This window comes from Scomber japonicus, chromosome 8 (assembly GCF_027409825.1).
Source record: "Scomber japonicus isolate fScoJap1 chromosome 8, fScoJap1.pri, whole genome shotgun sequence".
Classification (NCBI taxonomy): domain Eukaryota; kingdom Metazoa; phylum Chordata; class Actinopteri; order Scombriformes; family Scombridae; genus Scomber; species Scomber japonicus.
Window position 1 is genome coordinate 20,897,260 of NC_070585.1, and position 26,239 is coordinate 20,923,498.

General features: G+C 38.8%; 2 protein-coding genes and 1 non-coding gene across 3 annotated transcripts; 1 reads left to right on the top strand and 2 right to left on the bottom strand.

Annotated features, from left to right (window-relative positions):
- The first annotated feature begins 365 nt into the window (after positions 1 to 365).
- Positions 366 to 7,046, top strand: nox1 (NADPH oxidase 1). Its single transcript, XM_053324513.1, has 13 exons — positions 366 to 410; positions 596 to 691; positions 813 to 923; positions 1,935 to 2,019; positions 2,979 to 3,124; positions 3,728 to 3,909; positions 4,003 to 4,129; positions 4,301 to 4,393; positions 4,488 to 4,729; positions 6,042 to 6,204; positions 6,445 to 6,591; positions 6,707 to 6,831; positions 6,920 to 7,046. The coding sequence occupies exons 1-13, from the start codon at positions 366 to 368 to the stop codon at positions 7,044 to 7,046; spliced, it is 1,689 nt and encodes a 562-aa protein (XP_053180488.1).
- A 1,135-nt stretch (positions 7,047 to 8,181) lies between these two features.
- On the bottom strand, positions 8,182 to 20,672 carry cstf2 (cleavage stimulation factor, 3' pre-RNA, subunit 2). Its single transcript, XM_053324517.1, has 13 exons — positions 20,571 to 20,672; positions 20,250 to 20,328; positions 18,625 to 18,794; positions 18,392 to 18,528; positions 17,210 to 17,329; positions 16,922 to 17,044; positions 16,500 to 16,623; positions 10,533 to 10,632; positions 10,171 to 10,367; positions 9,628 to 9,752; positions 9,183 to 9,266; positions 8,584 to 8,743; positions 8,182 to 8,441 (listed from the first exon to the last, which is right to left on the bottom strand). The coding sequence occupies exons 1-12, from the start codon at positions 20,665 to 20,667 to the stop codon at positions 8,618 to 8,620; spliced, it is 1,482 nt and encodes a 493-aa protein (XP_053180492.1). The 5' UTR covers positions 20,668 to 20,672; the 3' UTR covers positions 8,182 to 8,441; positions 8,584 to 8,617.
- Positions 20,673 to 25,738: 5,066 nt separating this feature from the next.
- Positions 25,739 to 25,811, bottom strand: trnav-uac (transfer RNA valine (anticodon UAC)). The gene has a single exon. It is a non-coding gene; the product is annotated as a tRNA-Val (tRNA).
- Between the last annotated feature and the right edge of the window lie 428 nt (positions 25,812 to 26,239).

The following is a 26,239-nucleotide window of genomic DNA, read 5'->3' on the forward strand; positions in this document are numbered from 1 at the left end:
TATAAAAAATAAATTCTTTTAAGAAAGTGTATGGCCACCCGTGATTTTTTCTTCTCTCCTATAAAATTGAATGCACCACCTGGCAGTCGAGCATAATTTCCTGTATAGTGTAACAGATAACTTCCTCATTCCCTACCTCTTTCCAACCTGAAAGGTGGTATGCGGTTATTCAGCTTGGACACGGAAATGTGTCGCTTAGAATGACTGGACAGAGCAATATCACTCGCCGTGCGTTTTGTTTCCTTGTGTGTCGTCACTTGCACACCTGCAGAGGAGGAGGGAGGAGTCTAGACAGCAGGGTATAAGGTAAAAGGTGCAAGCAGGTTGAAGATGCAGTGAGGCTGTTGCGACCTGAAGAGCTCAACATGGGTAACTGGATTATCAACAATGGACTAACGACCTTCATATATGTGAGGATTTTTAGAATTGACACTGTTGAACTATAATGTTATACTTTACGCACAACTTGGTGCGCAAAATTGCCTTTTGTCCAAACTTCTGCACATACAAACTGATTAGGATTTGTTTTTATGTTTTTTCTCTAGAATGTGCTTTCGTGTTGTGTGATTGTAACATGACCCCGCTGTGTTTACAGGTGGTCTGGATGAGCATCAACATTTTCCTTTTCGTCTGGTTTTATTATATCTACGAGTTGCAGGATCGGTTTTTCTACACGCGTCATATTTTAGGGGTGAGTCAAAGAGAGAGGTCCAAAAACCTCTTCAGAGAATTGATGTCAGCTATGATACTTGGTTCATTAATTAATTTTTATTATACTTTCATTATTGTTATGATTATTATTGTTATTCCAGTCCGCTTTGGCCTGGGCCAGGGCTCCTGCAGCGGTCCTTAACTTCAACTGTATGCTGATCCTCCTCCCGGTCTGCAGGAACCTGCTGTCTCTGATCCGAGGCTCCTTCATGGTAAGATGTTATTAACAGGGCGAGGAGCACTTAATACACTCCGTACACTGCCCTGATCTGTTTAGCAGAATATTTTCATACTGTCATACAAATACTGTGTGTCTGTGAAACACATTCTTCAATTAAACCTATTTTTCTTTTCACTATTTTGTATTTATAGTCTTTTAAACATACATTTTCTTTTTTCTTATTATCTTAAGGTTATTTTTTATTGTTATCAAATTGTTTTATTTATTATAACCTAATAGTTGAAGTTAATGTTCTCCTGTTTTGTCAAACCCTTTGCACTTTTTTTTTGCACATTTAAGGTTGTATAAAAATAACTATTAATCATTAAATAACTACAGAGTAATAATAATTCAAGAATGGATTGAGTGTTTACACATCCAGGAAAAATTATTAAGGTGCAAGAGAAGAAATACATTCACAGTCAGATGCCACAGAGGCCTCAATACATATATGTGAGTCTGGTTGTGCCTGAGGTTTCTTCCTGTTAAAAGGGAGTTTTTTCTTGCCACTGTCACCAAGTGCTGCTCATGTGGGAATGTTGGGGCTCTTTATATTTAAAACCTGAAGAGTTCGGTTTAGAACCTGCTGTCTGTGTAAAGTGCCTTGAGATGACTTTGTTGTGATTTGGTGCTATACAAATAAAGATTGATTGATTGATTGAGTGAGTGAGCAATGAGATAGGTCTGTCAGACAAAACAAACTAAACAAATGTGTTGAGATATATAGGTTATGAGCTTAAAAGCATACAGACCTCACTGCTTTATACCCTGTGATTAATTATTAGTTTTTATTACCTAAAGATTTTATGCCAGTTATTGCCAATAAAGACTTTGCTTGAGGTGAAACTCTTCCAGCTGCAAAGTCAAACCCAACCCAAGACCATGCCTGTTTTACACACTAATTAATTCACACTTGTTCAGTAAGTTTCAAAGTCTGCTCAGGGAAGATGTTCTATTGAAATTATTTTTTGTTTTTACTTCCTTCCTTTCTTTACCTGTTCAGTGTTGTGGCAGAACAATGAGGAAACAGCTGGACAACAATTTAACTTTCCACAAGCTGGTGGCTTACATGATCGGCCTGATGACAGGTGAGCTTGTTGTTTCAGCTTTGACTTCAGTTTGTTTCATTTACAAGATGTTTCAGGTTAACCTCTCTTACAGAGATGATTTGACAATATTTTTTGCTGAGAAACATTGTTATAGTGAAAAAAAAACAGTTTTCTCAACATTTGTGTTTGGATTAGAGTTCATTTGTACAGTAAGCAACTTGTTGTACATTTGGAGAAATGCGTTATTGAATCTTCATTCCAGGTTTTCTTGAAAGAAAAAGAATAGAAAGGGAGAGAGAGACAGACAAAACATAAACTAAACAAATGTATTCACTTTGAAAGAGACATTTGTCTTAAACTGTGTGTACTTTCTGTTCAGACTACATACAATATGCTCTTTGTGCACAGTTGTGATGCAGAGGTTCTGCATTGTACACACTTGTCAGATGGGTATCTTATCATCATTAATCAGGGAATGTACTCAGAAGTGACTCACATTAGTAGAAAGAACAGTGTTCAGTCCATCCTGAGGGTGCGGTGAACGTGAAAAGTGGAAAAATGATAACAAAACATTTTATGGGTTTTCTTCTTTCATGATTTAAAAAAATGTCCATTGTTATTTTTTTGTTAATTTATCTTGATTGGTATGTACTTTCTATTCAATGTGGAACCCAGGAAGAGTAGCTGTTGCCTAATGTGGGGATCCTAGTTAACTAAACAGACTAAATACACACAAAGGAAAACATTTTTTAAAAAAGGCTCATAGAGGTCAAATGATACCTAAAATAAATATTGACACAGGGTGTATTTGATGGAGATTTCCCATTATTTATTTTTAAAGATAAGAGGGCATCCCACCTCCCAGTCAAACTATATCACTGAACAAACTAAAAGTACCAGCTTTTTTTGTATTATTTCACCAACATTTTTTCCCAAACAGAAATCAGAGTTCATGTGACAGCAGCACTAACCCGTCTCTCCTCTCTATGCTCGGACAGCTGTTCACATGATCGCCCATTTGTTGAACGTGGAGTGGTACAACAACAGCAGACGGGGTGTTTATGACAAACTCAGCACTGCACTGTCCAACCTGGAGGATACAGAAAACACCACCTACCTGAACCCCATCCGAACAACAGATGTTGTGAGTTCAGCCAACTTTGATGAAACTATCACAGTGAAATAATACAAATCCCAAAAAAAAACAATTTGCTCATATCATCAGAAAGCTAGTACTAATTAAAACAATTAATTCACCAGCAGTCCTGGCAGCTGTTTTAATAGTGCTCACACTTACACGTCTCAGTAACACAGAGGAAAGAAACTCCTTTCTCCTTTTTCTTGCTGCTGTGCATCATTAAAGAAGTAATTCACACTTATCTGTGAGTGCAGACGACTTAATTTGTTATTTCTTTGTGATTTTTATTTGTGTGGGGGTTTTGGGCACCCATTTCTCTCTTAAGACTTTGAGTTGAGCACGCCAGTTCTTTCATTTAAGGATTTTCTTGTTTCGTCAAGCAGAAAAAAAGGCTGTAAAATCTCACATTTTAGAAAGATAGGCAGATACTAATAGGCAAATCACTAATTAGTCAATCAGATAAATGTATTTGTTTGTGTATGTGTGTGAATGAGAGGATAAAAACACAGAAAAGAGTCAGTAATCTCAAATCATTAGACAATTTAATCTCTCCTGCTCGTCTGGCCACATGATCACTCTCTCTTTCTTGTGTCTCAGGATGCGCAGCAGACGCCAACCTACTTAGTCTTCACCACCATCGCTGGCCTCACAGGGGTCATCATCACTCTGGCCCTCATCCTCATCATCACCTCCTCCATGGAGGTCATCAGGCGCAGCTACTTTGAAGTCTTTTGGTACACGCACCATCTCTTCATCATCTTCTTCGCCGGTCTTGTCTTCCATGGAGCCGGGTAAGAGAAAAATCTCAGCTCTATTCTTTATTTGAATGGAGTTCATTATGAATTATTGTAAGCATGTTTCACTTGTATACGTCCCATCTGCAGGCGCATTGTGAGGAGTCAAACGACAACTGATCCGCCGCACAACTTCACCTTCTGTAAAGACCGCAGTGATGAGTGGGGGAAGATTCCTGAGTGTCCCATCCCTCAGTTTGCTGGAGGGTTTCCACAGGTTAGAACATGCAAGTCCCTGCTGTCCAACCTTTTTTTTTTAACAGTTTTTATCACTGTTGCAAATATGTTAAAACTATTTATTTACTAGCACTACAAGCACACATTATAGCTGTTGCACTGTGACTTATCATTTAATCACATCTTTGTTTTTTTTTTCTTGTCCATTCAGACCTGGATGTATGTGATCGGTCCAATGGTTCTGTACATCTGTGAGCGTGTGGTACGCTTCATTCGTTACATGCAGACAGTCAAATACAGGAAGGCAAGTTTATTTTTGGCTCTTGATTTGTTTTGCAGGTTATTGTGCAACGACTCCATCTGATTTCCGTGTGATTTTATCGCTTTTTAACTTTCAGATTGTGATGCGGCCGTCTAAGGTGCTTGAGCTGCAGTTGGTGAAGGATGGCTTCAAAATGGAGGTGGGTCAGTACGTCTTCCTCAACTGCCCAGCCATCTCACAGCTGGAGTGGCACCCGTTCACCATGACCTCCGCCCCCGAGGAGGACTTCTTCAGCGTTCACATTCGCTCAGCTGGGGACTGGACAGACAAGCTCATTGACATTATGCAGCAGCTGCCAGAGGGGGCACAGGGACCAAAGTGAGTTCTTCTAAAACAAGTCTACCTGCATGCTGTGTCTGTTCTTTTTCTATCATACCATCTTACATAATGTGGACTGTTTTACCCATTTAACTGTTTTTTCTTTTAATTTTAGTAATTTAATACTTTATCTCATTCATTTTACAATAGAGTGATAAGTATGAGGTTTTATATAGATCTGCTGCTTGGCTGCATGATGCCAACTCTTCCACCTTCCACTTCCAACTTCATGGTCAAACACTGTTTTACCTTCCATATATCACCCATAGTGGTCCACTTTTAGAAATACACATGAAAGCATGAAATATGTGGCTAATTAAATAAAGTATAAACTTTGATTTCACTGGAATCTTTCTTAATTAAGCGACTTACTGCGGCTGTGCACATATTTAGTTTTTACTTTGATTCAGTAGTTTATAAAGTATAATGAGCCACAAATTGACTAGAATAACTGTACGGGGATAGATGTGAACACCTCCTGCAAAAATGTCATTTTGTTTAATGAAAGCATTGTTACAAGTGTTGGGCATGTGTGGCTAAATAACAAGTAGACTTGATTGCTGCAATGCCCTTTTACTACATCAATTAACAGGCTGCAACTGAGTCAGATTACTTTGGCTCCCTGTAGCTTTTAGAAATTGATTTTGAGGCCCCTTTTATTGGATTACGAAGCTTTAAATGGCTTAGGTGCTGCCTATTTAACCAAACTTTTAAATCCATATATTCCTGTACAAGCCCTTGTGCTTATAAAAATATCAGAGGCAGCTTTTTCCATCTATGCTCCTAAACTGCTAAACTGCGGGATAGACATCAGTAGTGTTCTTTAAAATATAATAATCAGCTTCATTAGCTTTTAATTGTTGTTTTATTGTTCTTAATTTCACAATTTGACAAAAAGGTTTTTTTTTTAGCTTGTTTTAATTGTTGATCATGATTTTTTTTTTTACTCTTGATCGTTATGTGAAGCACTTTGAATTACTTCCACTCAGTGAATTGTGCTTTATGAATACATTTTGATTGATTGTCAACTAGCTGAGATAAAAAAATCTCACCACAGGGTCCAATTAAATAGCTGTTCTGAAGCTTTATTCACATCACTCATCAGTTGTAATTGAAATGCAGATGTTTAAATGTCCTTTTTTCCTGGAACATCTAAATGGACCTTGTGAAAAAGTTTTTCTTTTCATCTGCTGTTTTAAGGATACACATAAACACAGGGCACAACTTTTCTATCAGTGTTTGCAAAGATTTTAAAGGCATTTTTTCATATGTGTTTTATTTACAATAACAGTATATTTATTGTTTTCGTCAGAATGGGTGTGGACGGCCCCTTTGGCACAGCCAGCGAGGACGTGTTCGACTATGAGGTCGCCATGCTGGTCGGTGCCGGCATTGGAGTCACTCCCTTCGCCTCCATCCTCAAATCCATCTGGTACAAATTCAAAGACTCCAACCCGAATCTGCGTACCAGAAAGGTAAGAATCCAAACACTGCGTCTTCTTATGTCATCTAAACCTGTATATCCATTTCACCACACTTACATGCTGCTAAACTTGATTGACGTGAGACAGGCCCTCCTATTGTCTTTTTAAATAAAGAGTACTGTGTGCTTTCACAAATGCATTCATGTTAGTGGACGAGTCATCAGCAGCGAGGCCAGCTCTTTTGTTAAAGGAACATTGTGTAACACGCTTGTTTCTACTTCCTGGTTACAGATATACTTTTATTGGCTTTGCCGGGAAACACACGCCTTTGAGTGGTTTGCTGACCTCCTGCAGATGCAAGAGAAGGAAATGGAGGAGAGAGGCATGGGGGATTTCCTCACTTACAAACTCTACCTGACTGGGTGGGATCAAAGCCATGTACGTGTGTGAATCAGCCCTCATGAGTCGAAGTCCAGATTATCAGTGTGATGTAATTTCATCTTAAACTCAGACATGTTATCTCCCTATTTCTTTCCCCCATACTTCGTTACAGGTTTTTCACGAGAATGTTAACTTTGATAAGGAAACAGATGTAGTCACCGGACTCAAACAGAAAACTAACTATGGCAGACCCAACTGGGACAAAGAGTTTGAACAAGTCCGCAAAGAGAACCCCACGTAAGAAAAATCCCCTCTGTTGAAAAGTTTAAAAACATTCTGATTTTAGGCCTCTGAAATCTAACTAATCCCCTGCCGATCCCTTCAGGTCTGTGGTGGGAACGTTCTTATGCGGCCCTGCAGCTCTGGCCAAAGTCTTGGCAAAGAAATGCGCCAAATACTCAGACGTGGATCCTCGCAAGACCAAATTTTACTTCAACAAGGAGAACTTCTGAGCAAGAAGAATGACTGAAAACTGGAGTAGGAGTATCTGAAGACAGCTGATGATGACGGAGCTGCCTGGCAACCTGCTGGGTGTGTTGAGACACTTTACTGCAAATCTGCTCTGATAAAGAGGAAGGGAGGGCATGTTGTTTTTATCAACACTACTCAGGGACAGACTTTCTCTCTCTTTACATCTTTTAACATGAATCATTATGGCCTTATTAGCCACAATGTTTGGTACTTATTCTAATTTTACTGCTGAAATCATTGGAGCTGCTTATGGTTTGAGACTTGCACAGGATTTGAGAGATTTTTACTGTTACTGACATTAGGACCTCAAGGTGTTTTTTTTTTTTTTTAGGGCTGCAACTAACAATTATTTTCATTATCAATTAATTTGTCTGTTTTCTCAATTAACTGATTAAGCCTATGGTCTAATAAATGGTTAAACCTTTTCTTAAACACCGAAAGAAATATTTAAGAAGCTTGCATTTTGGGCTTTTTTACTTAAATGACTCAGAACAATTGATCAATTATCCAAAAAAATGACAATTTAATAGATTAATTGATTGACTATTTGTTGCAGCTCTGATCTTTCTATTACAGGTTACACCGTGTAAGGAAATATCTATTTTGCATCAAGACATCAAAGAAACTGAATGTAATACTTTGTTTATATGAGCTGCAATTTTCAGTAGCAGCTCAGCATGTTTTGGCATTTATTAGCATATATTTTCACCTCAAGCCTTCGATCAAATACAATGTAAATACTGTTGTGTTCTTGAATAAATACATGTGAATGAAGTTTAATGTGAGCTCTAAAATGTTTGAAATGAAGGCACTGGCCATGTTATCTGTTATTGTCACTTTATGGGTTAAGGGGTCATGATTCTTGAAACAGTGAGTGATTTATTATCAGATGTATTTCCTTATCAGAGCGATAAGATGACCATCAGGAAGCCACTCAGTCACGTAGCTTACGGCTTGTGGTGAATCATCTTTGAAGATCACTTGGCATGATGTATGGTTATAGGAAGTTCTGTTTCATAATCACAATGTGCTGTTGTGGACACCCTTTCTTGTAAAAAACAAAAAACAAAACAACTTTAAATAAATAAATAAAAAGCTGGTCAATGTTATTTTTATTTTTTTTATTGACAAAACACTATTGAGACAGTTTTCAGAGCTGTTAGATGATAACAGTGAGCTCTGGGGGGAAATGATGATGGCACAGCATTCATCATCGTCGTCCTCCTCACAAAAGCGTTGCTTGCTTTTGAATCTGCAATCAGCAACTTCACCCTTCCATACAGAAAACAGACAAACGACTTAAAAAAAAACTACAAACTACTGAGACGTCTTCAGACTGAGGGTGACATGGTGAGGACGGGGGCAGACAGTGAGTCCTGAAAAAAAAAAAAAAAAATAGAAGGAAAACCAAATCATGTCAGAAATTACAGAGCTGCTCCATGATGATGCAGAATTTTACAAGCAGGATGGAAATTTGAGTAATGTGATGGAAACAAAAGAAACTTATCCTCTGCATACCTTAAAACCTTCGAGTATTTCCTCAGTCGGACCATCAGGGTGCTCCTCCTGCAGTCTTCTGAATCTGCTCTTTGAGGATGAGGATGCTCTGCCGCTGCTCTGGCGGCAACATGGCGATCTGTTCTGGGGTCAGCTGCAGGACTTGCATGATCAAGGCAGCCTACGGAGGGACAAAAATATCCTTATATATTCCATTTAAAAGTCAAAGTTCACAGAAAATGATAAGGAGTGCACTTAAGGTGAGTAATCTTCCTGAACCTGCTTTAAAAGAAAGGCAACTCATTAAAACATCACCTGCTATTGTTTAAGCACTTACATGCCCTTGTTTCCCCCCTCAGGTGCTTAGTTCAATCAGTGAATGACAGCTACTCTGTCTAAGGCCATGAGGTCTTAGTTATTGATAAAATTCTGTTAATTTTGTGACAAACCTCCTCTCATCCAGTTGAGGATTTAAGCACTGCAATTATTCCTGGATGATTCTCCGTGTAGTGTTTGTGACATGAATCGCATATCTCTTTGAACAGGTGGTAGACATAAAATCTCTATGAAGGTCACTCTCAATGTGACGCTTTATTGGTGACAGATCGAGTGACACGCACCTTCTCCTGGTCCTGTGTGGAAACCTGGCTCTGCCCTGGGCTGAATCCTCCCCCCGATGGAGGGACGCCAGAAATACCAGAAACCTGCATGAGAAACATACTTGTTATTTGTCTGTGTTTATTAGCAGTGTAATGTTTACCCAGTCTGAACAGAAAGCATTGATTTCTTTTAATCTTACTTCTCTCAAATCTCATTCACACAACTTAATTTGAGTAAAAGTTATTATATAAACTAATAGTTGAGACAAAGCAGGAGATTTCTCATAATTTAAAAAGGGAAGGAATTTGGGAAGTTACCTGCTAAATATTTAAAGCAAACAACCAAAAAAAACCCAAAACAGACAGACATAAATCTCTAAATGAAGGTGACATGTCCCAGAATTTTTAAGATGACTCTGCAAGTATTGCCAAACAGGTGGAAAAAGACATCAGATGCAGGTCTTACCGGTCTTGCAGGTGGAGGAGCATTTGGACCCATACTATGGGGAACGGGTCCTTGCATTCCTCCTGCCATGGGGACCCTCTGGCCTGTGACTGGAACACGAGCATCCATCGCCCTGGGGTCCCGGCCTGCAGAGAGACACAAAACCACACTGATCACTTACACATCTCTGAAAAAGCTAAAAGCTAAAGTAATGCATGGGGATTAAAAAAAAAAAAAAAAAAAAAACATGTATAAAAGGTGTTTATAGCTTCTTCTTTAACATCGTGACAAGACAAAAATAAATCGATTATAAAATATACTGAATATAAAGTTGTAAGTGTAACCATAGTTGGATGTCAAGAAGAAAAAAATGTCATGTTAAACACGACTGCTCTTATAAAATAATAACCTGGACAAAAGTCTTTTGTTTGGTTTACAGGTGTGCCAGGTGGGAGGGACACTAAACTCAGATCTGTTACAAACTAAATGTCAAAAACATTCACACGCCCAGAAATCCTTTAAACTTCAACAACTCCAACTATGAAGCACTATCGGTGCAGCTACCTCTGGTTTCCATCGGGGGTCCCCGTGGCTCCATCATCGGGGGCCCTCTGGGGTCACCCATCATCCGTGGTTCACCCATAGGCGGGCCTCTCATGTCCATCGGAGGGCCCCTCATATCCGGAGGGGGTCCAGTTGCCATTTGGCCCATGTGTACAGGGGGAGCTTGGTGAGGTGGAGGAGCGCCCATGTAGCCTCGGCTAAACGTTCACACACAAATTAACACAAAATTAAAGTTTAGAGCTTCATTAAAATTAATTACACAGAGGACATCTTTTTGGTATGGAAGGCGTGGTCATTGCTTGAATTACCACACACAACTTGTTCAGTTATTAAGGGAACTGTGATGTGGCTGAAAGCCTTACTTAGGATCGATGACCTCTCCAGTGACAGACAGCAGAGTACCTCCTCTGGGATCATTGGGACCATCTCCAAGCAGGCCTCTGGGGGGGATACCACCTGGTCCTAAAGAATAAAAAAACATTAAACCACATAAAAACACTTACAACCTCCCCCCCACACACTCCCCAACTAGGAAATGTGTCATGACTCATCCGTTAAGAAAAAGCTGTAACCCTGAACAGGCTGAATAGGCGGGATGAATATTTCAGGAAACAATAAAGGGTTGTTTGGGGTTGGTAAAGCACACAATAAAGTACAAAGTGACTAGAGCAAACTGCCACAGCCTAATGTCACAACACACATGGAGAGATTAACAAGATGGCTGCAAGAGCAAAGGAAGAACTACACACATGGGGAGTGAGATCAGAGAAAAAAAATGCAGGAGGAAAAGGGAAACATCAACAGAGAGGTTCAAAACAGCTGAAAAACAAACAAAGTCTAAACTAGAAATATAAACCAGAAGGTCTGACTGGGAGCACATTTTCCTTGTGTCTTGTAACTGTTATAACTGTTATTTCTGAAGTTATAATAGTCCATGCAGTGAAAAGATCAAGTACAATGGTAATGCTAGGGTTGGGTTGCCACTTCAATTATGTTAATTGCAGGTTTAATAAATAAGAGCGCCACAGCCAGCAATGTCAAAGGTAAAATGGAAGAGCACAACAAAAGTTCAATAAGGAAGGCGGAGGTCTGAGCCTTCCTTTCCTCTAATCTCCTGTGTTGTAAAATATGTGATAATTAGTGTAAATTAGTGATGAGGTGTTCTAGGGGGCGTTTACTGTCAGTTCATTACTACATTCCAATACACATTTTCAACATTTAACCATTTGACTTCAGGGTTTTCTTGTTTTTTCACAGTGCTGCCAAGTCTATATTTCTACATTTTACACACTTAACTAGAGTCAAATGTGTGTATTGGGCTCTGAATACTTTCAAAAGGCTGATGGCCTACGCTGAACACTGTACCTGAACACCTCATGTAGACACACAGAGCTCTGCTGAGCATGCTGTGATTTCTGTGTAGACACGGAGGAACTACGCTCAGTTTCTACCATCTTTTAGTTTCTCAATTCTAAATGAAGCATTTTTTTAACGTAGCTGTAAGCTCAAACCAGCAGCTGAGGAAGGAAAGGCCGTTACCAACTGATGTCCGTGTTCGTCTTTTTTCTAAGCGTCGCTCAGTATTTTGAGGTCAGGATTGTTATTCATTTTACAGACAGATTAGAGAGATTATAGATTTGTTTCCAGTGAGATATGATTGAGTTTATATAGTGACTTTGCTGTTGTGAACATTACTGTTACTACTGTAGAAACAATATTTTGTAGGACCCCCAAAATAAAACCCCTGTGGGCCTTTGACCGTCATCTGGGTTTTTTGTTTGACACTCTCCACCAGACGGCTGCAGGTCTGGTTATTTCATGAACTGCTTAGCATTATAAGACAACAATAATCATATCAGTAGAATGACACAGAATAAGAAAAAATACCTCCACTATTCAACAGAATACCTGAACTACAGATACAAATCCTCCTGCTTTCTTTCCAGTAGCCTCAGACATCATCCCTGTTAGGTTGCTTTTGTTTTCTGGTAGAACAATTCATTAAAATGCTTCATGTTTGGCATCGGCATCAAATGACTGCTTTCTAATTGACTGCCTTTCACGATCAATAACGAGACCTAATTCAAGTTTGAATATCAATTATAACCATTGCATTTGTTGAACACAACATAAATGTAATTTCTATTCACATTTTGTTCACTGGAAAACGTATGATAATAATATTCCAGCTGTCCAGTTAAATCAAATGTGCTATTTGTCATTCAATTACATGTTTTTTTAATGATGTGACAGAATAATAATCAACATTATTTATTCAAGGAAGACAACTAGCCTACAATTCAACTGATGGGGGCTGTAAGGGACCTGTATAATCTATAAAAACAAGCTGAGATAAAAATAGTTCTAATTGCTCCATTATGCAAGGGCCTACGTGTGCCACTCCCAGACACCTCCACAACCCATTTAAGCTCAATGACACCTGGAATGCAGACTCACAGGTTCACGCCTTATTTCCTCTGAAAAATGTGTTTCCCAAATTGTCACCTGACTGTGCAAATGACATGCAGAATGATGTTTTCAAAGTTTCTCTGTGACATGAACGTGCAAAGTCATGATCCATGATGAAACGTGTGAAGTGTGATGTGGAAACTTTGAGACTCCAGTACACGTACACTGTAAATGGACATTACAGTGAAGCGGGAGACATCTTGTTATCAGTATTTGTAACTTTTGAAATATTTATAGATTTTGTAATTTCTTTAAATGAGGAGTGAGAAGATATAGATAGATATAGAAAACTATATTGGACCTAATTTATTATTCAAAGCAGTATATTTCTGTTTGTTAAAGATGACTCAAGGGAATTATTAAAGTTCAGATGAAACAACATTTTCCAACAATCCAATTTCCTTAGCATGATGTATTTCTGAGTAAAACAGGATAGACAGGCAGGACAAAGTGTTAGCAAGAATTTGATTGTAATGTTGAAAAGTAAACATGTCATGATGAATGTTTGCCTAGTGCTGCTAAAAGTTGAAGACTGATTGATTGATGGATGCCATGACAATACGGGTTGAAATTGGTTGGTTCAAGCCAATGTAAGCACACTTTATACTTTGTTTTATGGGAAGAAAACATGATTTGGTTTTGATATAAGAGAAATAAATTTGTAGTTGATAATATGATCGGCGATGTGATACAAAAAGGGTTAAAAGGGCATTTTTTATTTAATGTCAGCTTTAATTCAAACTAACCTAGTGTAAATGTGGCTCATTTATGATGCTGTTAGCCTATTATTTACTTACCTAATTAATTCACTAAGAGTAAAAACTGTATTTTATTTATTCTTCTTAGTTTGCCTATCCGTACTGTAGATAGATACCCCTAATATATCATGATATCAAACTTTACATTCATTTTATTTTACTCTATTACACTGGGAAGAGCTGACTGGGAGAAGAATCCAGCACTGGGCCACACAACATAGAGGGACCACATCTCCCAGCTGCCTGGGGAACGCCTACGGATCCTTGTGTAGCAGCTACCAAAAACTTCTGAGGGTAAAGATTTCTGAAGGAGTTTGATTTTACAAGACTCCCTGAGACTAACATGCTGTTTCTCTAGCATTGTGCTTGAAAGCATACTCAGCATTCTCCTGTCATTATTAAAACTACTCTTAAGGTTTTCTTGGAGTAAACAGCGGGATAAATAGACTCTTTTAGTTCCATTAGTGAGAATGACATCTGTTGCCACATATGCTGCATGACTTGAAATGCTGCACAGCTGGCCCTAATGACTCATCACCTCACATTTTATATCACATTTCACTATTTTCATCTCTATTCTAGCAACAGAATTAATGTCTTCATGAGTTTTACCTTTTTTTTTTAAATGTCTGCTTGTTTTATAAAAGTGCTTCTTCCCTTCCACAGGTTTGAACTGAGTGGTATATCATAAAATATCTTATTTGGGGAGCATTTTTACCTTTAGTGGACAGTGGGCAGTGAAGAGGCAGACTGGAAATAAGGGGGGGGGGGTATGAAATGCAACAAGGGTCTCTGGCTTGAAATGAACCAAAATAAATTAGTTGCATGAACATTTTACAGCCAATGTGTGAAAAATAAAACATTTTCACACATCTAAATTCATTTGAATGAATCTTATTAATTACGTGAATCACAAAAAGTGGTGCTGTTTTGTCAAGTGCAATAAACCATAAAGTCTTAAAGTTTATAATCATTGAGTGGTCTAACATTTGTTGCTGACCTAAATTAGTGCCATGGCAACAGCAACATGGCTAAAAATACAACCACCAAAAACTCTGCAAACGTGATATTAACAACACAATCAGTTCAGATACTGCTGGTTTGGGGACTACACTGAAAGCTTGTGGTTGACTTGTTTTTTATGGTTTAATTTTGACTAAAATAAAAAGGTTGTACCATGCCCACTGACCCACCAAGAGATCAGGATCAGGCCTGCACATGGACATATTTTTAAAAGGGGTCAACGCAGGACGCTTAACTAGTCACCAGAGATTAGACAACCTGTGCTGAGCTGATGAGGCTTGTAGAACATCCTCAGCCTCCTTTTAAGAATCCTAAAGCACAACATTGAGTGTCACAAGTGCTCTTTTTCTTTGTATCCATAGCTATCAGGCTGCACAATGCAGTCCAACTAGAAGGGCAGAAAGCCCAGCCTGTCTGAATTGGCCTGGACTGTCTTTGTATGTCTGTGACCTGCAGCCAGTCAACCACACTAAACCTGCTGGTCCAGGTCTTTACATAACATCATATGAAAAGTCTTTCTATATTTGTAAGTTTACATTTTTCTTTATCAAAAATCATCATTGTACACTTCACATCAAGGTATATGAGTAAACTTATAACAGTACAATTCTATGTTTTTCTATATCACGATACAGTGATGGCTATATGTGTGGAGGCACAAGGTTCATGTTTGATTATAGTGGGCATGCAGTCTAACAGTGGACAGCTAAGTCTAAATCCTAGAAGAATTGGACTGTATAGTTGGACAGTGGCCACTGCGTAACAGCCCTATGACCTGACTGGAGAACTGAGGAGTACAGTGATACCTTGAGGCCGCTCGATAGCAGCTTGGCCAGACGATCCTGTGGGAGAATGCTGAAGGTTTCCTGAGCCAGCATTAAAGTGGAAAGAACAGGAGACACAAGACTCAAGAGAGCAAAGCAGCACTTTGAGAGCATTTTGAAGCGTGCTCATGAGTGTCATCATTGCATGCATACAAAGAAATAAAAAGGATGAGAGGGGATGAAAAATCTATATGATCAAACTTTTAGATTCCTAATATTAGCACATGTGTTGCATGAAGAGTTCAATGTGCTCAACAGAAACACTGAGACCCTATTATGTCATTTAAGCACACGGTTTCTGCGCTAGAGCTCATTACTGTATGTCTCATAAAACACCTCCTCCAATTACAAGGCTCTGGTGACACCTAGTGATCCAAGTGAGACATGACAGGTGTAAAAACATGCACCTAAAACGAAGTAAGTGATTTTTCAGTATTTTATCTATATCTCTGGTAATGGATGCAAGGCAGTTGGGGTTGTACTAAAAAAGATAAATCTAATGTTACAGCTCAATCTGCTGCTGATGTCAACTTTAAAAAACAACAGCTTAAATCATTTGACCACCTAGTACTGATAAAAACTGTAGATTTGGATGCACCTACTTCAAGAGTACACAAGATAGAAATATTTGTATATTGTAATTAGTGGTTTTGAATTAGCCAAATCAGCCGTTATATGAATGTGAATCTTTGCACTGCTGTGAAAAATGTGTCTTTTTACACATACTATACATTAATATTATATACTATTATGTAGTATTTATACACCATTAAATGCTTAATTGCTTGAACATGTTTTAAGTTTAAATTGAACAAAATAGTTGGTTTGGATATTTTGATACTACAGATCTTTAATAATTCATAATTCTTAAACCCATAAAGCTTAAAAAAGGCACATTTGATCGGTGCACTTCTCTCCTTAAAGAGTGGACAAGTTACAAAGACAAATAAACCAAACTAAACTACAAAATGACAGCTGTGTGGAATCAACTAGGCAGACATTAATGTGCCAGTTTAACAGAAACTGGAGGAAACCTACAGAATTACAGGGACAGAAGTTGTTGCTATGTGGAGTGTTTTATTTGGCCGACTTAAAACTGGAATTAATTTGGCAAGAAATCAGTTCTGCAAAAGCAAACTGGTGAAATGGGACATATTAACCATCTACAGTCTACACAATGTTTGGGACACAAAGATGATCCTATAACAAACCGATCCAGTCAGTGATGTAATGATACATGCAGTTTGATTTTTACCTGGAGGTCCGACTGGTCCTGGTGCAGGTCCTGGTCCTGGTCCAGGTCCAGGCATAGGACCGGGGACAACACCCATGTTGGGGGGCTGCATCATTTGAGGGGCTCCATTCACGTGCATCCCAGGCTGGTGACAAAGAAAAAGAAAGAAATGAAACCTTAATTCATTTCACTGATTTTATCTTATTTGTTATATTAGATATGATGCATCTCAACCAATCTTTCTTAATTGTTGGTTGCTAACAGACTGAGTAGACAAAACATTACAGTCCCATGTTAAGGTAATTCAGTAACATTTGAATTCTACCAGTGTTCAATTATTAAATTTATAAAATGTGACTTTTCATTTATTTTTCACACATCACACACACGCAAAGCTACTGTATTTCCGTACTTGTGTGAGAGTGCAAGATTGTTCTATTTACCACAGGCTGCGGCTGAGAGACTGGCACGCTGGGCTGTACAGGGGGTGGATTGACTGGCGGTGCTCCTCCACCCTGTCCGCTGGGAACCAGTGGCGGGACTGTAGTTTGGCGATGGAGCATTTTCTGTATATGGGAGATAAAAAATATCTTGGTTCAAAAGTGCAGGAGACTGACTTTTAGTTCCTTAGAAATATGGCAGGGTCGAACTCTTTCTTTAGTTTCAAGTAAACATAAGCACATCATGTAGGATATTACTAATGTATTCATTGTCAATGCAGCATCTCTCACCAAGGCTATCTCAGGGTCAACAATCCGCATGACCACTTGGGCCTGCAACAAAGCATAGGCCAGCTGAGGGTTCTGCAGCAGCATGTTCCTCGCCTCCTGGGGACTGTTCTGCACACACAGCTGGAGAGAGAAAGCAATCATTTTAGACCGTGTGAATAATGACAGATCAGCAGAGCAGGAAACAAAACTTTGGACCCTGTTCGTTATACATAAAAAAAAAAAAAAAAGCTTGTCCTTTCACAAAGAGCTTTGTGTGCTTTAACTCTGACAGGTTGCACATATCTTTGCCACGTACGTATGATTCAGATAAATGTCCATCACTGACCCTGGTGGCAGCATCAGCAGAAAATTTAGACAAAGACACGCAACTAGATCTGTAGTATCAGGATCCGAGCCCAAAAACTCAACAGTCTGATCAGCATATGAAGCCGTCCCACTGACACAAGCTTTGGTGCAACAAAACACTTTTCAAAGTCGGGGGGAAAAATGGCTGCAGCATGGTGTTTCTTTGAGCTTAATGAAGCAGACTGCCAGCTGTGCAAAGATAAGGCTTCTCTGGCAGAGCTGAGAGAGACAGTCTGTAGAGCACAGCTTTGGGTAATGAAAGGGAGAAAAAGAGCATCTGCATACAGTTGTCAGGCTGGAGGTGATTCAAACTGAGAGAAACATTTGTCACCATCTTTTTTTGGGACACTAAAGACACACACACACACACACACACACACACACACACACACACACACACACACACACACACACACACACACACACACACACACACACACACACACACACACACACACACACACACACACACACACACACACAGGATGAGAACATGTCCTGTTAGTATTGAGAATTGAATATTTCAAATCTCTGAAACATTAAGTGTGTTCATCAATAAGACCTTAAATTTAACTTTTTTGTAAGAGTCTTAATTTTATTCTGGCTGCCTTAATTGCAGTTGTATATGCCAGCTGTCATCAAAATATTAAAATGCTGCCATTTTCTGATCCTTTGCCCCATTTTGGGGGGGATCCATTTTTTGTGTGCACATTGTAAAAGCCATACTCTGATTGGTTTAAAATAACTGGTATCAGCTCTGATGATAAAAGCCATACAAACACACTTAAGACACTAAACTGTTAAATTAACATGGTTAAAAAAGGAAAATAGTCCTACCTTCATCTGCTTCATGAGTTCAAACATCTGCTCTGGAGGCAGACTGGCCACAGCTCTGCTGATGGACTCGGGTGCCTCCTCTGGCTGGACATTATCTCCATAGGGAGACTCAATAATGGGTGCTCCTGTTCCTAAACCTGAGCAAGACATAAACAAACAGCATTGCATCAACAGCTCTCAAACATATCCAACACCATAATATGAAATACGATACACAGAGCTCACACACTTACTTTTAAGTTCTTCCTTGTTTTTCTCACTGGCTGCGTTGTCAACTCTGAGAGCTCGACCACTGAACTCTCTCCCGTTCAGGTTTCGCATGGCACTGAGGGCCGTCTCCTGGTCTTGATATTCACAGAAGCCATACCCTTTTGGTTTTCCTGTCTCCCTGTCATATACTAACCTGAGAACCAGAAGGCAGAAATGATCATGACAAACAGTCCACATGTTGAAAGGTGATAAAACCAAGCTAGGAAGTCATACATTACAACATCCTCACAGTACTATTCTCTGTGTACATCAATGAAACGAAACTGCACTACAGCAATTTCAAACCATTCAAATATGCTGATGATAAAGCTTTAGTGGATCTCTCCCATAAAAATGATGATATCTCGAATAGTTAGAATAGTGGTGCAAGTCCAGCTCATTATTAATTCATGTTGAGAAAACAAAAGGAACTTACTCTAAACCAAGCAGACACACATCACTGATACTATGTGACCAAACCAAATGTAAACTCTTCAGTATCAGAGAGGACACATAGATGACAAACTTCCACAGTTCCACAGACAATGTTTATTATATACGTAACAAAGCTAGTCAGTGACTGTTTTCAATTAGGAAAATGAAGAGGTTTGGGTCAGTATTAACTTGATGTGTTAGAAAAAGTGTACGCCAGCCTGATAGAGAGCATCCTTGTTTTTAATATGCCTAGTAAATAGAAACAAGCTAACTAGCGAAGTTAAAGACAGCACAGGAGATAGAAGGCCAGTGACACAAGCCATCAAATGACCTCAAGTGACCGGTCAATTAAGGCTGGGAAATACAACAACGTTAAATCTGTATCATGATATGAGACTAGATATCGGCCTAGATTTTGGATATTGTAATATGGTATAAGTGTTGTCTCTTCCTGGTTTTAAAAGCTACATTACAGAAGTAATAGACAGCCCTAGGTGTTCTATTGTTTGCCTTTACACACTTAGTCATTATATCCAAATTACTGATGATTATTTATCAAAAATCTCTTTGTTTAAATATTGTGAAAAGACGTCTACAGTCATCCCTACAATATTGTTGCAATATTGATAGATGCATTTGGTCAGAAAATCACCCAGCCCTGGTGTCAATCATCAGCGACATAACACATCATCTCCACCTTGATTTTGAGTTGCTCCCCTCAGTGCAATGTTATACTTCATCCCTGTCAAAATAGATCTAAAAGGGTCCTTTTATTCCAAATGCAATTAGTGTGGTCAACAAACTACAGTAAACTTAAATATGGGGAGTGTAGGCTATAAACCAGCCTATGAATGCACCAATGTTGTACCATTCAGAGATCTCCGTTGAGTTAATGTGATGGGTTGTTTTTTTAATCTTGTGGGTATGTTTGTGTTTATATTTTCCTGGGTACGATCAAGCACAGTGTCCTGCCTCAGCTGGACAATAAAGCTAGTCAGTGACTGTTTTTGACTCTACTCTTTCGTTTGTTATAAGATGCAAAACACGAAAAACTGATTGTTTAGTTGACGGAGGAAAATCCTTTTACCACAGCATACTGGTTTATAGCTTGTAGTCGGTTATAGACACATAATATAACGATGGCTAAGTTAAGGGAATGAATGGTTTCACTCACCTGAAACTGACAACAAGTCCCACTTCAGAGAAGATGTCTTTCAGCTGCTCCTCTGTGGCTTCGTACGGAATGTTTCCCACTAAATAAATAATCAAATATGAATAACAGGACAATAAAAAAAAGCTACCTGATTTATCATTAACGCTTGTGTTTGCTCGTTTTCCAGGTAAGCGTGTTAAGTTTTGTTGCCCTCGTTGACTTGCTAACAGCAACATTAGCCCGAGCTAAGCGTGTTAGCAAGCTTTTTCTAGCATGTTAACTATCTGATCATCTACAGAAGTACACCACGGGCAAAAACTGCCCTGCAGCTGAAAAACTTACCAAACACGGATCTTAGTGAACGATCCACGGCTGGGTCTCTATTCGCGGCGGCAGCAGCAGCAGCAGCAGCCGCAGCGGCGGCGGCTACGTTCGCCATTTTGGGGACAGATTTAATGTGGCACAAGGAAGTAAGGGTAAGACGAACATCCGTTTGCGGGAAAAAGGCCCCCGTTCAAATACCACCACAGCGACCTTGTAAAACCTCTTGACAGCTTCCACAATGCACCACCAGAGTTGTATTCCTCTTTATAATCAACCAACAATTAATAATAATAATACTTTGGCAGTGGGCTGTACTGAGAAACAGGGTCAAAGTGGTCAGTTGTAGGGGGGCGTAGATGGCGCTGTTGCCCTGGGTTACATTAAAGTTAGCTTGTTAACGGTTATTTCAGCAGTGAGGCAGATAACACTGTAACAATTTCTCAGTTTAAATAAATACAAAGAAGAAAAATTATAGAAAATTGAAGACGTGCTCCCCGAAGATCATCTTTTTTCCTACAACATCAAATTTGGTGAGTTTTCTTTGAGAATAAGCAAACTCATTTATATTTTAATTGAATATATTAGCTAATGTTGAGTAAATTTTTAGCCGCAGAAAACACCTGTAAAGCCTTGTATGAGTTACATTGTTCGTGAAGAGGAGGTAATTAATAACAACATTATTAATTTGGTACTACACTGCCTTAAGCAGTCCTCAGGTAATGTTAGATGATGTTACACATTTTACTAGTAAAGTAAAAATGTATGGCACCTAGGCTTACCATGATTTATAATGACAAATGGCACAACATTAAGAAGGTTGTTGTGTTGTGTAATTAGTAAATCTATAAGTAAATATGGAAATTATCGTCATCACACTATCTTTAAAATGATGGAATAGGCCTTGATTTTTTGAGTCACTACTACTTTTTGAAATCCCTGTTCAAATCTTTGTGATCATAATCCATTTTACAACAAATGTAAGGATGGGGCAATATGACAACTTGTAAATTTATAAACCATCAGAGAATATATCATACCTTTTATATTTCTAGTTAGGTTAGGCCATTCTGGGTAAATCCTTAATGCAATAATGGCAAGTTTTGATTTACAGTTTTGTTTTATCAGTATAATGGACATCTCACCTCTATGACTATATGTCTCCTGCCCTGAGATAATACTTCATTGATGCATCTTTAAAGTCGTAAAAACCAACATGTTGTAGGCTACTAAAAACACTGCATATTTTTAAATTAAAGAGAGACATCTTTAAATGATTAAATTTAATTAACATGTAGTTGAAACTGTGAACATTTAAGAAAAAAATAACTGAATTATGAGATGAAAACCTAATTTATAATAAAGTGAATAACATGCTATATCTTACAGCAACAATTGATCATAAAAGACATTCTTACTTTGATACATGACCTAATATTTCACTGTTAAAAAGTAATTACAGAGACCTTTAAAACCAGAATAATCAAAAAATTTGAATATTGACATAAATTGTAATATAATACAATTTGTATCAGCACATTTCTGAATATATTAGAATTTAATATCCTATTGGCAGACTCCAGCCTCCACAGATGTGTACAAGCTGCCTTAAACACAATTATGCTTTCAGTGTTTACATTGCTTGTCTATCTCTATCTCAAATGGGATACTACTGTATAAGCTTTTACCATAACTCATTTGTTAACTTTATATTTGTCATCATTAGTTCAGTAATGTATTGCTTATAGTTTTGTGTCAAGAAATTGCTCAGTTTAAACTTGTATTTGCTGTGAGATTACGCTCTGAAGCATCTCAAATCTCAATCTTTTTCTGCCACAGCCATCAGTTCATTGTATATAAACATAACAGAAAGTAGAGATCTAAATGCTAGACGTATGTTTGCACAATCAGAAAGTCAATATACTAATTAAATGATAGATGAGGCTGTACCAGCAAGTTTGAAAACTGTCAGATGTTTGTTTGTGCTCTCTTAGTCCTCATACACATGTCAAACTATATAATCTTCTTTACCTTAAAGTCCCCCTCCTCTAAAAATGTGTTCTTCTTGTTCATACAGTGTTTCACTTTGCAGGACCATGTTTGATACTATAAATCTGTTTTATCGCATTTGTGACATCGCAACTACTTTGGAGGCCGATTCTGATCCAATATTCAATTCAGTGTGATGTGGAAACTTGAAACCTCCAGTGGACAAACATGAAGAATGGACTTTACAGTGAAAAACTGTTCAAATTAAATATGTATTTGGATAGATTGAGAAATGTTTAATGATTGAGAAAGAGGGGATGTCATTTAAAGGATTTTAACAAGCTAATTTTAGCTGTTTGTTCATGTGGAAAAAATCATATGAGACACAAATTATTATTCAAAATAGAGTAGTTTACATACATCTTAAAACATTGTATCTATTAAGGACAGGTTATAGAAACAAATGTTAACAAAAAGAAGACAACAGTCTGCATCATTCCTGTTAACTCCTACAGCTGGGTAACAAATTTAAGAAAAAACATGTTAAAATTAAATATAAATGTTTTAATAATATAGATCATATTTTACACCTTAATCAACCTAACCTTAATCCTTAATCAATGTATTTTTCTGATTTTAAGTACCAGAAATCATCTCAATACAGTTTTTGCATCTCCTCCCTTAAGCTTCTCCCTGGACCCAGACCAAGAACAGGCTGTTTTGTGTCTGCACGCTGCCCCTGTCTTCTGATTGGCTGACTGTTTTCTGAGTGACGCACGCCCAGGCCAACCACAGGTAACAGACCGTAGTCCAGACTGGAGGTAAAACCAGGACTCTGGGTAAAACTCACCAGTGCATCGCGATGCCCACCACTGAGAATAATGTCATCCAACCTTTGCAAGGGCCGTGCTTCCTGACATCCAATAAGTGCACAGTGTTTCTTTTGCTGTCTGGTTCTCCTCTGCTCCGCTCCGTGTGTGTGTGGTGTGTGTGTGTGTATATGGCTGTGTGTGTGTGTGTGTGTGTGTGTGTGTGTGTGTGTGTGTGTGTGGAGCGGAGGGGAGCGGAGCAGAGGAGTCAAACTGGCACAAACATTAGTGACAGTAAAACACAGTAGAGACTCACATTGAGCTGATATGAAATTAGTTCACATATATTTGGTAAATAAGCAAATTTTGTTTCGTTGTGGGGAGGGGGGCTTATTGGAGGGGTGGACCTCCCTCTGTAAGGTTGTAATGCCACACAACCTTATGGAAGGTTTCTGAATACAGGCTGAGCGTTTTAATACTTAAATTCTAATTATAGAGCACCTAGACCTGCTTTATAATCAAACTGAAATGGAAATTTCCCTTTCTTCAATAATGCACTTATTAATTTAAGTTAATTCTTGATCTTGTTAATAGTAGTTTGGTAGAAAAAAAAGTCCACTGACCTGTTTCCTCCGAAGCTTTCAGACACATCTTTCAGCCTTCATCAGCAGATAAAATTTGCACAGCTGGTATGACGGTGGTTTGATGCTTCACTGCTCCTTTCTATTGAACTGTACTGAAGGATCCAACAGCATCTTCTGCAAGATACCCGGAACATACATACACACCTTTTACAGTCTATGATACACACACACACACACACACACACCTTTTTTTTAACATATTGACAATGCGGTTGTACATGTTATTCCAAAACCCCCCAAAGGTGTTCAGTGGATTTGGGATCAGGTGACTGTGTTGATTAAACCAGTCAGTGACCTCTTCCTGTCTGCCTGCAGTGAAACAGCTCACACACTGGGACAGAGTTTACGCTATACTTTTTTTACTTTGAAAAAGACTGAGAAATAGGAAGTCAGAGAGAGAGAGGTGGTCCAGTGAGAGTGAATGGAAGAGAGGAAGTGAGATGGCTGGTGAATGACAGTTATAAAACAGTTTTCTGATAGTTTAATGTAAGCCCATAAACACAGCCCACCGGCTTGCTGTGAACCGCTGCATATGATCCTGTCTGAATGTGACCCATCTGATTTTTTTATGGCTCGGCCCATAACAGGTTCTGTGGATATAACTGCAATTCGCATATCACTTCTCAGTATTAAAAGCAGACATTATTCTACATGACATGTATACCCGGTCCGAATTCCACATTTAACTCACATTTATCTGCTGCGCGATTTTGTTTAATAGAAGTGCCACACTGAGGTCACACGATCAAACACTCAGTGAATTTCTCAATGAAACGGAGGGAAACCCAAACTGCACACGTTTTTTATTGTTGCTGACTTGGCAACATATCTTATATATATTATATTATAACAGTATTTAATATATCTGCCGGAAAATTACAAGTGATACCGGACAAAAAACGGCATATACCAGCTAATGTAAACTCTGGACTGGAAGCAGATCAGTCATTGTAGAGATAGTAAATAACACACACAGCAGGATAATAAAACCCCTACATGGGCCTTCGCAATCAACTGTTTCGTGATTAGTTAAAGGTGCAGTTTATGGAATTTAGTGGCATCTAGTGGTGAGGTTGTAGATTGCAACCAAGCCTCTCTAGAGCTAGTGTTTAGTTTGTCCGCTCTGGGCTACTGTAGAAACGTGGTGGTTCAACATGGCAGACACTGCTCCCTTTGTAGATATAAAGAGTTCACAGTAAGGTAACAAAAACACAACAATTCTTATTTTCAGATGATTATAAACTAATTAAAACACTCACAAATCTATTTTATTTTCTGACGAGTCCATTCTGCTAAATGAAATTGTATTTTACACACTTGGACCTTTTATGCTTTATTCGCTGTTCTGTCAAAAATCAACCTTCTCCCAAAAAGTAAAAAAAAAGAAGAAAAGAAAATCTCTTTTTCACAATGTAATATTTGCATTTAAGTGTGAAAGTACTCATCACAAAAACATAAATATTGACCTGTGAATTATTCACAGTCCCCAGGCCTTAAGGAGGCATTTGCTGTGTTACTCCACTTGGTTTGTGTCAGTGTTTATCCTTTAATGTGCCACCGTCTTGTATTTGATGTTAGGATAAGGTAACTGTAACACAAGGTACGTATCAACACAGTGTTCAGTCCTCGGATCATTTCATCCACACCACAAACACGCATTTCCTCTCTTCCTTCGGCTGTTCAGTGTAGCAGATCACTTCGCTGTTGAGATAATAGTGAAAATCAGTTCAGGTCAGAAAAGTAGTCCTGGTTCCACTGGGGCTCGAACCCAGGACCTTCTGCGTGTAAAGCAGACGTGATAACCGCTACACTATGGAACCAGCTGGTCTTCTTCAAAGATCCGGATCGTTTATGTAGATACGGAACCACGTCTAATGTAGTCCTGTTTTATGTGTTAACGCGACAGCCGGCTGACATTCACAGCGCCCTTCATTCTGCGTTTTATCCGATTCACGTCTGCAGGCTGCGGGGGACTCACTGAGATCAGTGGCGGCCCGACGCGGCGCCTGGTTGCTGGTGTTTTCGTTCAGCTACGAGTCGAGCCCTCCCGGGACGTTTTGCTTTTGTGGACGGTCCTCTCGACTCCATATTTGTCATCCAAGCGAGGGAGCTGCCGGCTGAGAGCTGAAATGATTGTTGGGCGAGTCGACCGCGTATCTCCGTGTTTTTCCAGCCTGCATTATCTGAAACGAACTTACTGAGATTTACGCTCGTGTTTTACAAAGCTGACTTGGCTTACCCTCCCAGC